Source organism: Atractosteus spatula, chromosome 8 (assembly GCF_055471065.1).
Source record: "Atractosteus spatula isolate fAtrSpa1 chromosome 8, fAtrSpa1.hap1, whole genome shotgun sequence".
NCBI classification, from domain to species: domain Eukaryota; kingdom Metazoa; phylum Chordata; class Actinopteri; order Semionotiformes; family Lepisosteidae; genus Atractosteus; species Atractosteus spatula.
In genome coordinates, this window is record NC_142713.1 from 9282856 (window position 1) to 9297997 (window position 15142).

The window sequence follows — 15142 nt, forward strand, 5'->3', positions numbered from 1 at the left end:
TCTTAGTTATAGAGGCAGAATGGTCAGCTGTGCCTACTGAAGTACATCTTTGTTCCTTTGTTCTGGTAGAATGAGTATGGACAAGCCAGGTCCTATACAGTTCGTCACATAGTTTGCGAAGATGGTTCTCTTGATATCAAACTCGTATGAAGAAAATGCTTGTAAAATGAAATTAGGACAGACTGTATCTAGGAAATACATACTGTGCACTTGGTGCTTCACTGTATCAAGTACTGTACTGAATGAAAGATTGGGGGAATGGATCACTTTTTAAATTTGTGTTAATTTGATGGACATGAACTGCTTCTTTGAAACACAGACTTGATAAAAGAGTGCTGAAGAGTGTAAGTCTTAACCACTGTACCTTCCTCTAGCTACAGATTACTGTAGGAATACAAACATTGGCTTGGCTGCATAAACTGCTTGTAGCATTTGTTCACCTTCAAAGGGTGGAGAAAGAACTCTCTTTATAGAGAAAGACCTTAAATGATGGCGAAGGAGATCAATGTGATTGTTATTTAGATCATCAAATAAAAATCATTTCTCATGAAAAGGAATATGTGCAATGAAGACCTAGTCTTATGTGAGGATCACTCTTTCTGATGAGAAAAGTGTGTAGACAGGTGTCCGTTTGAATTTTATGTTCATAGCTCTGTTTTTTTAAGATAAGATCTCTTTATTAGCCATATACAATTTCTTGCATATGTAAGCAAAGCTTGGGGTCAGAGCGCAGGGTCAGCCACTTATACGGCACCCATGGAGCCGCTGGGGTTAAGTGCCTTGCTCAGGGGCCCAACGGAGTAGGATTCCTCTGCCGGCCACGGGATTTGAACCGGCAACCTTCCACCCACAGGCGCAGATCCTTAGCCACAGTGCCACTGCTTCGCCCCAATGGGTATATCGTGATCGTCACTTCGTATATTGTATACTGAGACTAAAAAGCCATTTTTATGCTCATTTTTTCATGAGTTCTTAAGTGAATTGTCGAAATGCATTGACTTTTGTACTTGTGCTTAGACTACAGTTTCAAATATACTGTAAAACCATCTGTTAAAAATACACTTAAAATTAGGTGTTCAAATTAGTTGATTAATGCTTCAGATGTTACAGATATGTTTGCATTCACATTTTAATACCCGTCACAATATCAATCATTGAGTTTTCGGTGTTGAAATCCATGCGTGTATCATTTGAATCACTTAAACTTTGAGGACATGAAAGCAGGAAACGAGTCTTGTGTGATAGATCAAGTTGTATCTAGGTCTTTAAAAGCAGCTTGCTTTCCTTTGCAGACGTTATCAAAAGAAAGCCAAAATAAAAGAACAGCTTATGTCACAAAGGGGAATTATTCTTACATTTTTCCATCTCAGTGTAATGTAACAGTGTAGTTTAATTCTATATGAAACATTTTACAATAGTGATGGTTCTCTTAAAAGACTTTGGATCATTGTCCTGTCTAAAACAGGTTTTCCTTTAGGATTTGCCAGTACTTTGCTCCATCCATATTTCATTTAGACCAAAATGTTCCGAATGTGGCTTGTCTGACCACAAAACATTTTGCCACACATTTGCAGTGTCACATCATGCTTTGTTGCAAACTCTGTGTGGCATTTTAAGGAGTATTTTTCACTCTGCTATTCCTTGTTTTAAAATGTTTAATTGAAATCTATTCCTTTTTACGCATTCTCTGAGTTGTTCAGAAAGCTCCTTGATCCTCCTAATTCAATCTGTGCTTGAAATTTGCTACCTGACTAAGTGTCCCTACTGAGACAAGTGTATCTATTCTGATATCTGGTGCTGGACTATTATTCTACACAGACATAGGCCACTCAAGTGTATGACTCGTTAAGGCTATTTTTAACACCTAAACATAGCAAAGATTTTGAATGCTTATGCAATCATGACTTTGCATTTTTTTTCTTTCATATTACTTACCTGTTTTGTGTATAACAAATATTAATTTCTACTATAAAATTATGTAACTCCATTCTTTTAAAAATAATGTAAAAAAACAGGCAAGGTTCTGAGTACCTTCACTGAGGTTCAGTGTAAGGCACTGAATGTTGTAAGAGAGCTTCACTTGGCTTCCTTTAAAAATGTTGAATCTGCAAATCTATTTACCCAGTTACTTGCCAGTTCCTGTTTTACCCACATCCATCTGCTGTACCCTGGTAATAACCTCAAAACACTCAAGTCAAACATTTTGTGCAGTGAGAGCAAATGATGAAGCATGGGCCATCTGTAAAAGATATTCATTTTCTTTTCCAAATCAAGTGGAATCTCAAGTCATCGTTAAATACATTGCACATCTAAAAATCAATTTATCTTCAGTGCTCTGTACAAAAAGGCATTCTTGTCTTTTGACGTGACCTCATATGAACAATATTAGTAAATACTTAGACATAGATGTAACAGTTCTAAAAAGAAATCTGTAATGCAAATCATTTGGTGGTACAGTATGTCCTATTCCAATATCTAAACATTATTAACCTCTGTAGAACTGTAAAATACTCATTTAATACAATATGATATATAGAGATAGTTTTCCAAAATTGTGGATGGAAACAAAGCATTTTTGAACAGTCTGGCTGTTGCATGGCCTTTCGTGTGTGAACTTGACATGTCCCGGACTGAAAGCTTATCTTGTTAAGTAGCTTATAGGAAGCAGTTTGTTATTAATTAGGACTGCATCTGATGGCCTAGAAATCCACATTGTAGTTCATCCCTAGAATACTCCGACGGCAGGCGGAGCTACGCGCCGGTTGGAGTATTCTCGGTCGCACTCAATGGCAACGTCAGCTCAAAGATTTGGTTGAAACCACCAAATGGAGACTGGTGTGCCGACAAGCGGACCCTGCTGATGCAGGATTAATGCTAGGAAAGAGGGAGAGTTCATCCCTAGAATGTTCATCTGAAAAATTTGAGAAAGGCACCCCAAACATGTACTTGTGATAAAGTACATGACTCAATTAACTTAGAGTAGTTTGGGATTTTACCTGTTCAAAGAAAAATGCTATATTTACATTTATATCTTCCTTCTGTCACGCCAAAACTAATTTGGGTTTCCTGTCTGACTTTTTTGCAGAAATACCCAATGTGCTGCATTATTCAAAAGTGGTTTTAAGTTCAAGTTCAAATGACAAATTCCTGCTGTGTGCTGCGATCAACAAAAATAAAAAACTGAAAGGTTGTAAAGATTTTAAAGGATACGCAGTGAAAAATATTTAATTGAGGTGAATTACTGCAAAGGCTTATTTTTAAAGAATGCAGTCTACCCTAGCTTTCAGAATAGTCTTTTTTTTAATTGTTTGATTTTGTTGTTTGCTTGTGCAAATTTTGCCAGCTGGTTTGATTCTCAAGCTGTCAAACTGCCCTGTGTCTTGCTGAAGGTTTAATGTGGCATGGAATATCTATCTGAGCAAATATTGTTAAAAAAATAACAGATTTGGTTTTATCTAGTTCATAACATAGCTTGACCTAAGATGTTTCTGTAAAATGAAAAAAAATCCGGAGCTCCAGTTTGGTTTATTGGTCTAGGGTGAGACAGGATTTTGGAGTGCTGTTCAATTTAGAAATATGTGTTTTTAAGATCTAACATTTGTTTAGTGGGTCAGTGTAGAGGGCTCTTTTCATGCATTATTTGGCATTAAAAGTTTTTTTTGCACCACATCCTGACTTCCTGACATTTTACTCCAGAAATGTCCTGAAAGTTGTATCCTCAATTTTAAATGTTTAAAACGGTATGCTATTCGGTCATGACCTTATTAAAACCTTAAAGTGCACAAAACATGAATACACAATTTGTTTTCAAAGCATTGTGCCTACACCTGTTTTGCCATAGCTAATGTGACCTATTTTTAATTTACTTTAAATTTTTACTTAAATTTAAGTAGTTTTAGCAGCCTTACTTCTCAGTAGCAACTGAAAATGTGTGGCAGAATTTGTTTGCACCGAATGTACATTTGTATTAATTTTGTCCATCTTTTTAATACCAAATTTCCATAGTGATACAACCAAACCGATTCTGTACCTGTCAGCTCTTCAGATTAAAGTGATCTTTTCATATTAAGTGCAGAAGCAATGTTTCGTTCCGGACAGAAAGGAAAAGTGCTAGACATGACAGTCGTCCAACTGTAGCTGTTACAAAAGGCACTTCAAGACTTTTATTTGGCATGTTTTTCATAATATTCACTGTCATCTTTTATCATGGTAGAGAATACTTTTATATGTTCAGGTGATGCACATAATCAGACCCTCTGTGGAGAATGGGTCGTGAGTTGGATGGACTAACGCTTTAGTTTGGCATTCAAGAAGGGTTTTGGATAGAAGGACTTCAGAACATGCTGTTAAAATCAGTGTATTTTGCCTGTCAGCAGTAGAACATGGGTAGTCCATCATTCCATTTTCTATTTGCTTTACCCGATATGGAGCCTCTCCTGGCAAGCAGTGGGTGCGAGGCAGGACCAGATACCAGTCCATCGCAGGGCACACATGGACACAAACACCCTCACACCCTGGTGGGCCAGTTTTCCCAGAAGCCAATTAACTTACCAGTTTGTCTTTGGACTGAGGGAGGAAACCGTAGTCATGCATTATAAAAGTAATATGCAAATGTGTAATGAAGCCTTGCTATAATGCAAAAGCTGTATTAAGCAGTGCATTTGGTTTAACTGCTTAATTCACTTAATTAACTGAGGTGATTAACTGAGAGACCGTTCTTAGCTGTGTCCTGTCTGTTAGTTTTGTCTGTCCTCTCCACTCTTCTCAGATTATCCTTGAACCTATTAAGTATGCTGTCATGTCTTCGGCACATGTTTCTGCTGCTGTACTGTTTGGGTGCTTTGAGCCGCTTCTGTGTTTGATGTTCTGTTGTGATATGCAGGACCACGTGGGAAATATCTTTAAAAAGGAAATAGAAAAAAATACCTTGTCACTGGTTCTGAAGTTATTTTAATTGATTTTTTTGTTTTGTTTGTACTGTCTGTCAACAGCTTTAATTTTACTATTTTCTTTCTAATCTGATGAGATTTCCCAGTGGGCTTAGGATGAAGCAGTATTCTTCTGTTTTTTACTTTGTCAAGCTGGAAATAGAAACCACAGTCAGACTTTCTGAAAAGATCTGGTCATCTTCTCTCCTTTTGATATTCAATAAGCCTTCTTAACATCAGTGAAACTCTGAGCTTAGGTTTGAAAGAATTCCTTTAAAGTTTGTAAGATGCTACACTTTGAAGAACACAAGAAAAATCTCAGAAAAATTACTTAAACGTCTTAAGCTGAAGTTTCTAAACCTTCGCTGTGTTTTAAATAAAAAACGTATCATTTAAAACATCAATAAAATGCTCTTAGCTGTTCATAAATACAAACATTTGCATAACATTATTTCTTTAAGACCCATAACTGGTGTCTCTGGACGCCAGCGTCTGTCTGGGGATTCACCACAGTTAGAACGCCACCAAGTTAGGCTCCAATCGTGATAGCATATATTGTCAACGTTTCACAAAGTATTGCACATGTAAGTGATCTCCGATATCACCTAAATTCAACCATTACGTTTGTTTTCAGAGCAGTGAAACTATTTAAAAAAAAAATTAATAATACAGGACCGACCGTATTAATGCAATTAAAAGACCGCAATCGAACCTACAGTACTACTCGTTTTCAAAAACTTTGAACAGTTTGGAAAAATCAGTGGATTCTGTAAGCACATGTTCATCTTGCATAAAGCTTCTTAACATTACTAATACCTATTAGTGTTCGCCTGTAAACATTGCCTCATAAACACATGGCACATAACACTGGTGGGGAAAGCCTGCTGTCCATTGCTGTAGCTTACAGTGCCACTGCAAATGCACTGTTTGTGTTGCTTCCAATCCTTTTACTGTTATAATAATAATAATTGCTTAAATTTATATAGCACTTTTCTGGACTATCCATTCAAAGCGCTTTACAGGTAATGGGGACTCCCCTCCACCACCACCAATGTGCACCATCCACCTGGATGATGCGACGGCAGCCATAGTGCGCCAGAACGCTCACCACACATCAGCTATCAGTGGGGAGGAGAGCAGAGTAATGAAGCCAATTCATAGATGGGGATTATTAGGAGGCCATGATTGGTAAGGGCCAATGGGAAATTTGGCCAGGACGCCGGGGTTACACCCCTACTCTTTTCGAGAAACGCCCTGGGATTTTTAATGACCACAGAGAGTCAGGACCTCGGATTTACGTCTCATCCGAAGGACGGCGCCTGTTTACAGTATAGTGTCCCCGTCACCATACTGGGGCATTAGGACCCACATGGACCACAGGGTGAGGTTTCCAGGCCCTCCACAAAGGACAGGATGAGTTTGCTGGCAGAAAAATTGCCGTAAATTCCCCCTTTGTAGTGAGGAGACGCTCTGCTAGATTCAGGGCCTGGAGGCTACTTTTCAGCGTATCCTCGAGCTAATTCGTTTTGCTTAATAAGCACTGTATGTTGTAGCAGGAAGTATCATGATAAATGACTTACATTACATATTCCTTTTTTTTGTTTGCATCTTTATCTCTCAATACGGCAATTTTGCTGCTGCCGAAAAGATTAATGAGGGAACTGGGGCTGTGGCTTCGCAGAAACCTTGGAGCTGGTATAAGCGGGGTCAGGGGGATCGATGCAATATTAATCAGCTGCATTATGTACTCCTATACTGTGCCGTGAATGTGTGGTTTAGTATGTTGCCTAGTAACAGTACACTTTGGGATCCTGTTTGTTTTGTTTACACAACATTTTATCAGGCCTTAGTAGGACACCAAGAATTTTGACTGGAACTAATTAACGGAAACTTGTTAAGTTGCAGTCTCTGTGTGTGCAGTGCAATCTACTGTGTAGGGATCAAGTGTTAAAAGCTGTAACTTAATGCCCATTCCAGGCTTAGATTTGGATGAGATTTAGGTTTGGATCAGTTTTATACCTCCATTCATCTTCGGCCTGCTTTTTCTGGCGAGGGACGCTACTGGCCATTTTTATATGGTGAAGTAAATGGCTCTCAAGGAATGACATGCCCCCATGTTTGTAATACTTTCCCCATGTTTCTGTGCCCTTTATCAATACATTATTAAAATAAGGTTAATATATTTGATAGCATTACTCTTCACTTACATGTTCAAATGATTATGTTGCTAAAGAATTGAATATGAGATGTATACAAGCATAGGTCCTATAAGCAAAATGATCATTTTTTCAATCTTCTACAATTTTTTTTTAACCTTTTTTATGAGGAGTTCAGTAGTGAAGTGAGTATTTTCTTCCCCAGGGGGTAGTTCCTTGCCAATGATTATGTCTCAAGGCAGCGCTGGGCGCTGGGGATAGGTGTCGCCTGACCTTGGTCTTGTCTTGTTCAGGATGTTCCCAAACCTGAAGGGTGCAGAGCTCAGGAGAGCGAGGAAGAGGAGGAGCAGGAGAAGAGTGCAGACGAAGGCTTCATGGGGATGACCCCGCTGCTGCAGGCCCATCACGCCATGGAGAGGATGGAGGAGTTTGTACACAAGGTAAACCCCACCCAGTAATATCTTGACTCGCACATGCGTTTGTATTTACATATTAGTTACAAAACTCCCATTGACCCTTCATATTGCCTGTGCAACCGAAAAGAAACTCAAACCTAGACCTGAACAAGTACTTCGTCCACTCTGACATTTTTAGGAAGATGCCTTTTGGTTTATTAAAGAAGAATTTGTTTTGCGAGGACAGGTTCCTGTGGGTTTCCTATCTTTGTGAGGGTATTTTGTCAGAAAAGTAATGCTTCTTTGAGTCATATATGATGTTAAGGAGTAAAAGAACACCACATGTCCCAACACCACTAAAATGAATAAGCATGGTTTCTTTACAGGGGAAATGAGAAATATCAAGAAAATGGAAATTCCCCAAACCCCCCCCCCCCAAACAAATCCTGCAGAAGCCTCTAAAAACATCATGAAATAGAAATAGGCTCAGTGCAGGGACAGTACAGAGCAAAATGAACACAAAAAGATACGGTCATTTCACTTGAGTGCTCAACAGTAGGATTGAGAAGCATACTGGTCTTCTCAAGTAATACTTCTTGCAAAAATATTTTTCATAACTTTCTCAACAACCACACCAGGACACAGACGTGCATTTAAACCCAACCACCCCTCCTGCCTGTTCAGGAATAGTCAATGACTCAATCGGTTATTGCCACTTAATCCTGAAAAGAGACGAGGTCTGTAACAGACAATACAGAGACCAGCAAGATCCACTTACCTCCTGATCAAGATCTTTCAAAACCGCAGGTTTAAAGACCGAAAGAGTAATGCAACGTGTCTTGCATCAGTGTATTTAGCTTACAATATCGTTTGCCATATATCAGATGTAATAATAATAATTGCTTACACTTATATAGCGCTTTTCTGGACACTCCACTCAAAGCGCTTTACAGGTAATGGGGACTCCCCTCCACCACCACCAATGTGCAGCATCCACCTGGATGATGCGACGGCAGCCATAGTGCGCCAGAACGCTCACCCCACATCAGCTATCAGTGGGGAGGAGAGCAGAGTAATGTAGCCAGTTCATAGAGGGGGATTATTAGGAGGCCATGATTGGTAAGGGCCAATGGGAAATTTGGCCAGGACACCGGGGTTACACCCCTACTCTTTTCGAGAAACGCCCTGGGATTTTTAATGACCACAGAGAGTCAGGACCTTGGTTTTACGTCTCATCCGAAGGACGGCACCTGTTTTACAGTATAGTGTCCCCGTCACTATACTGGGGCATTAGGACCCACATGGACTGCAGGGTGAGTGCCCCCTGCTGGCCCCACTAACACCTCTTCCAGCAGCAACCTTGGTTTTTCCCAGGAGGTCTCCCATCCAGGTACTGACCAGGATCACACCTGCTTAGCTTCAGTGGGTTGCCAGTTGTGAGTTGCAGGGTGATATGGCTGCTGGCATATCAGATGTATGTGGAATTCTTTGTGAGATACATGTCCCTTTCGGTGGCGTTTGATTCTAATCGTGTCCCTCCTTTTTTATCCACTCACCTTGCGTGCCGGCGATGATTAATGTACGACATGGGGTTCTGGATTCAGGTGAGTTCATGTTTGATCGTCTCAGTGACTCCATTCTCGCATGCGCTGACGGACATACAGCAAGTTCCTCAAAGGAGGCTTAGTGACTTGAGCAACATTTACATAGAAATCTATAATGTGTAATATAGAGGTGTATAATATACATAGAAATCCTTACACTGCAGTGTTAGAGAATGACAAAAAAAAAAGATTTTATATAAATAAGCTCCAAAAGTTAATGGAAATGATTTGGTGACTTTTAAATAAGCTATATGACTTGACTTAGGTGTTTCCACTGTTCCTGAATCTCCTGTAAAAAGGTATAGATTACTCTTCTGTATTTTTGTTTGGGCATAATACATCTGCTTTATGGAATTGATTACAGGCCTTTGCATGATGTGTCATGCGAGGAGAATTCAATAACTGGAAGTTTTGTTCTCAAAAACGCAACTCCTCTGGGACTACTGTCCCTTTGTTTTCCTGTATTATTCTTGTTCTGTTGCATCTGTTAGTGAGGCTTTGCACATAGCCTAACTAATAGACGTAACACTTACACATAACTAGTTAGCAAACCATTCAAATTGAATTCCTGTCTAATTTTAATGATGTGATAAATGAGATGAACGTGTTTGAGGGTTACACAGCCTGCAGCACTTGGATCCCCTTTCGGCTGCGGATCGTTGTGCAATTCACTGTCCTGCTCCCTGTCCATGGATTCATCCCGTGGATGAGCTTTCACAACAAATGTGAGTCAGCTTAGTGAATGATGCAGGGAAAAATGAAAAGAAAATTACAGCCATATCCGTGCATGACCAGTTTTTAGCCAAACACATACTGGTGTTTGTATCTCTGCCTGCTCAGATATTAAAGCTGCTCATCAGGCCTTGTTACACCCTGCGGTTTGTACTTCACTGCCAAGTAAAACATTGTAGTCACATTTCATACAGAAAGGGGATAATTGCAACAGTGGACCCATCGAAGTAGAAATTCATTTTATTCGTGAATAAAGCTTAATAGTATTACTTTTAGGAGTATTAGGTATTTGCATCAGGATAGATCGTTTATAGGAGACTGAAATAATAGGTAAGGTAAAAGCGGAAGTAAGCACCATACATTTTATTTTTGTCATTATAAATTAAGACATTTTTCTCCGTCCAGTAAACACGCTGCAGTATGGTATTGTTGACACCCAGGGCACATATGAGTACAGTAACTGCCTGTGTCCTTGCTGCATCTGAATGGTTTTGCAGATAGCTGCATATAATATCCTTGACCTTGCACTTAAATAGATTTTGCAAGAAGACAGAGTTTTTGTATTGCTGGTAAACAGCATGCCCCCTCCCTGCCTGTAGCCCATAGAGTCCTTGGGAGTCCTTAAAGCCAAAAAAGACCCTGCTGCCTCAAAACAGGATTGATAGACTCTCGGATTTTCATTACAGACAGCTGGGATTACGTGTGATTGTTTTGGTAACCTTAAACAGTACAAATCCTTTTTTCCCCCGCTGGGTTTAAAAATGAAATCGTACCTTAAGACAGCTGTGAGTGTTTTTATAGGCAGAAGTGTGAAAACCATGTTGGCTGCAGAAGTTTACCAGTGTGTTTTTTTTCCCTGTAATATCAAGTGCAGCTTAATCTGGCACAAAATGGAAGGAAATATGCTGGTTATGAAACCGAGAGATAAATACAGAAACTTGAACTTGAAAGATCCACCTAAAGATCGTCTGCTAGTGCCCACTCCCATCTGATATCTGCATATTCATACAGAATGAGTTTGCAGCTGTAGCACGGCAGGTGCTGAATTTGCTTGGAGTTTTCACTTGGCTCTGCTGGATAGTGTATTTGTTATCTTTCAAAAGACCCTACTCTTCTTTCCTTATCCAGATAGGCTACCTGGTGGGGATATCCTTACTGTGTAGTTTATGAACTAAGGATAGCAGTACAATGCTTTTGCATGAAAAGCCTTTTTGTCGTTTGGCATAATATTTTATAAATCATGAAGGGATAATAGTTGAGCAATGCCATTCAGCCTGCCTTGTTTCCAACTGATTAAATGGGTGTTTGGTTGGACCAAAGATAAATGTGAATCCTTATTTGATTGTAGAAAGCTCCAACTTGCTTTCAATAACCCATCTTCTCTGAACACCGTGCAACAAGTACATAGAGACAGCTTTTTCATCGTCTTTTCCTAGGTCTGGGAAGGAAGGTGGCGGGTTATACCCCATGATGTGCTGCCTGACTGGCTGAAGGACAATGACTACCTTCTGCATGGCCACAGGCCACCCATGCCCTCCTTCAGAGCCTGCTTCAAGAGCATCTTCAGAATCCACACGGAGACTGGCAACATCTGGACTCACTTATTAGGTAAGAGCAGACCACATTATGTAGTGCTTTCTAGCGCTGGTAGCCTTTCCAACATGAAGTGCATCAAAACACAACATCTCATGGTATATGTGTTACCTTATGTTTGGTACATTAATGCAGGTGATGTTTTCATATCCTGAAGATGCCAGGGTATGTTGCCTTTGGGTTGACAGTAGCCTCCCAGACACTTTGTTTACAGCTCATGGTGGCATGGTCCACAGCTGGCTTTATAATAGTAGTCTTAAATTTCTTAATAATGCATACTCCAGTGGAATTCAGCATTGTGCTGGCTCTTTTGTAGCTGTGCCCAAATTTGGGTAGGTGAATGATCTTTTTCCTCTAGTCTTCAGAGAGCTCTCTGATCATCACCGTGACGGTGGTTGTTACTAATGAACGTCTTTGGTGTTACCTCCTTTTAAACCACAGAGAAATGGGAAGCCTCTGTAACGTTCAGAGGCTTTCTTTTCTGTTTCAAAGCCCAGAATGCTATAGTAGATTTGTTTTTGTTGAATTTTATTGAAAAGAATCCTAAAAGGCAAAATATGACCCTTGTGTTTTCTGGAATTTAGGTTATTGTGACAGATACAATGCTATTACAATTGCAGTATAACAATTTTTAGAATTGCTCTAAGCAAGACACTTTATTTAGTCCATAACCTGTTTTGTCATATGTTTTTTATCTTATTTCATCAAGGATATGAAGACATCGAGGGCACTGTCTGTTGTGTATGTAGGATGGTAGTGATACATATATGACATGGCTACTGTATCCTGCCATCGTGTGTTTTGTGTTTGGAGTGTTGTTCCTTGTCGTGGAGTTGCTAAAGGAATAGATACACATTTGCAGGACGTTCACATTGTACTTTGTCTTTCTGCTGCTTAAATTGCATGGGTGATATTCCCTTAATGCTTCATTAATGAGCCAGTTATGGAAGCCATGAACCTGTGCTGAGTCTTTCAGTTGAAAATAACAATGACATTAATCTAAAAACAAAAATCAGTTACACATTGCAAAAACAGTGTAAGTAAAGTCAGTACGGACAGGACAGAACCAGCAATATGGTTGACTGGTTGAGATCTACCAGGTCGTATAATCTGTTGTAAATTAATTAGGTATAACAGTTTTATATGGGTAATGTGAGGAAGGATGAAGTTGCCCTGATGTAACAGTGATGAACGGCAAAACATTTAAAAAAATGAGGTCTGTTATCTAAGCCCAGAGGGTCTGGAACTCTGTTTGGAGTAAACATTTCTCCTTTAGCAATTAGCTGCTGTAGGCAGATATTGAAATATTGTGCTCATGTGCCCCATGGTAATTATCTGTAATGAAGTTAACCATCACTGCATTATTACATTTTTGCATTATGACATTAAAAGCTGAATGGAAATAACTGTCAACATCTGAGTCGCATTTTAGAGCCATCTTCTTGAATGCAGTGTGATCAATTTTCCAGAAATGGGGAGTCTCATGCCATTTTTCCCCCAGTGTCGAGTTGCTTTTGTGAGAAAAGCTGTTTCCATGGCATGTTGAGGAATGGCTAAGGCAGTTAGCTATTATAACTCTTGAAATGTTGTATTAACAGCTGGAGGTGAATGTTTGTCTGCCCATTAAGACTTGGAGTTGACAGCCTTATCATTGCAGTAATGAACAGTGCTTTTCGTAATCATGATCATCTCTCCTGAAATACACCACTAATGTATCCTTTACTGTATGAAATACTAGCAGGCACAGTTTGCCTTGATACTATATGCTCATTACCGAGTTTCACTGGAAGGGATTTTTATTTTTGCTTAATGCATGTAAAAAGAAGCATCTAACCACTGAGCAAGGAAGGGAATTTGTCCCCAGGGAAGCTGGAGAACATAAAATTATGTGAAATTGTCAGAAATGTAATGAATATTACAACTAAGGAAATATTGCAATTATTTTTTCAAGATTATTTGGAGTAAAACATCTTGAAAGATTTATCTCTTATCCAAAAATAGGATCAGTCTAGGTTGTAGGGCACCTTAAAATATTATCAATCGTGATTTAGGTTAGGACTAATTGCATCAAACATGTCAACTCAATACATTTTTGTATTAATGTACTAAAAGCAAACTGTAAACTTAGTCTCCTTTTAAGAGCACTTCTGGAAAGACCTTTTGAGATAGAAATTTTGTGCAGCAGGGACATTTCACATAACTGCTAGAAACAACAAAAGCAGAAGCTAATTAAATAGCAAATGAATATTGTTTATTCATCACAAATTGAAAAATGCATGGTGTTTTACAATTCAGTGAGAATTAGTTTTTACTGCCACCTAGTGGTTAGAGCCGGGAAAAAATATTATTTTTACTGAGGTAAGACCAAGGAGATAGCTGCTCTCATAATTGGATAGGAACGCACATGCTTGGAATGTATCCTCCATTTTGGGCATAATGTGGTGAAAAAGCTGTTTGGGGCATATTTCAGGGGTGTTTGAGTGACAGGAGAGGTCTGTTAACACAGACCAGGTACTTGACAAAAACTGCATTTCATACTCATGTATATGGTGTCATCTGTTCTTTGGGTTAGATAGATAAGACTTTATTAATCCCGTAGGGAAATTGATGTGTCAATGGTTATGTCATCTTCTTTGTGGTCAGCAATAGTAGTAGTTAGCAGCTCAGGTTCTTTTATGTTAACTTAATAAATTTTACTAAGACTCCAACCAGAAAGGTTCACTGAATAATTGTTTCCTGTTTCGCAGTACAGTTGGTAGCTATTCCCACAGGGAAAAATAGGGGAGCTGGAAAAACGCTTGTTAAAAGTCTTCACTTGTCTAATCCAGATTCCTCTCCCTGAAGCACTTGCATATCTTAATTTTGTCAAACTCTGCTAAAGAGAACACAATTTGAGTTTTTGAGCTCAATAACCCAAACTCTGCCTGTGTTTGAGAGCTCAACTTTAGAGATGTTGGTGAACCAAGCAAGAGATATCGGCCCTCTCCAAAAATCAGAAAGAGGTTTACTTGATTACCATTGTTTTTTATGACGTATATATTTTATCCTATTGGGGAAAAAAAAAGACTTTACATGTCTATTCCCTATTGAATTAACATACACTGCAGTGTTTTGGTAGTGCATTAGATTTGAACAAAACTTTCCTTACAAAAAGTAAAATAAAATTGCAAACATTATAAGATTGAAGTATGTTAGGTTTACCTGAAGAAATACAAATCCAGTAATTTGGATAATTCTTTGCATTACAACTTCATATTTCCTTTTGAAATAATTGACACTTAGCGGTCTCCATATGCTGTTTTTCTTGATTAAGATACTAAAAAGATTAAACGTTTCACAACTGTCAGGATCATTGACTCCATTTATCCTGTTTATATATTTATTTGCTAGCTGACTGCGGGTATGACGCTTTGGGTCAATATAGAATCTTCCAATTAATTGTGAAATATTTTTTTATTTCGTAATTCCACAGCCAATAGTTATTAAGCGCCCTGGTGAGTTCCTGCCTGGCGCACTCCAGGTGTAGTGTGGCAGTGTCCTTGAGTTTCATCTGCTTCATCAGAACAGCAGAGTTTGATCACTGTTTCATTTCATCTTGGTAGAGACCAGATCAGGCTTTTTATTTGACCCTGCGGCTGTATTCCAGTGTCATTTGTACTGGATTTAGTTTATCAGCAGCATAAAGTTTCTGTCAGTTCCTAGATTTAGGAAAAAAAGAACAATCAGAGCAGACA

General features: G+C 39.0%; 1 protein-coding gene across 1 annotated transcript in view; it reads left to right on the forward strand.

Annotated features, from left to right (window-relative positions):
- The window catches only part of LOC148829167 (adiponectin receptor protein 2-like), a 61015-nt gene that overhangs the window by 34193 nt on the left and 11680 nt on the right, over positions 1-15142 (forward strand). The window contains exons 3-4 of the mRNA XM_088923112.1: positions 7378-7524; positions 11252-11423. Of these exons, the coding sequence (XP_088779238.1) occupies positions 7378-7524; positions 11252-11423 (319 nt within the window). The remainder of the gene's footprint in view (positions 1-7377; positions 7525-11251; positions 11424-15142) is intronic.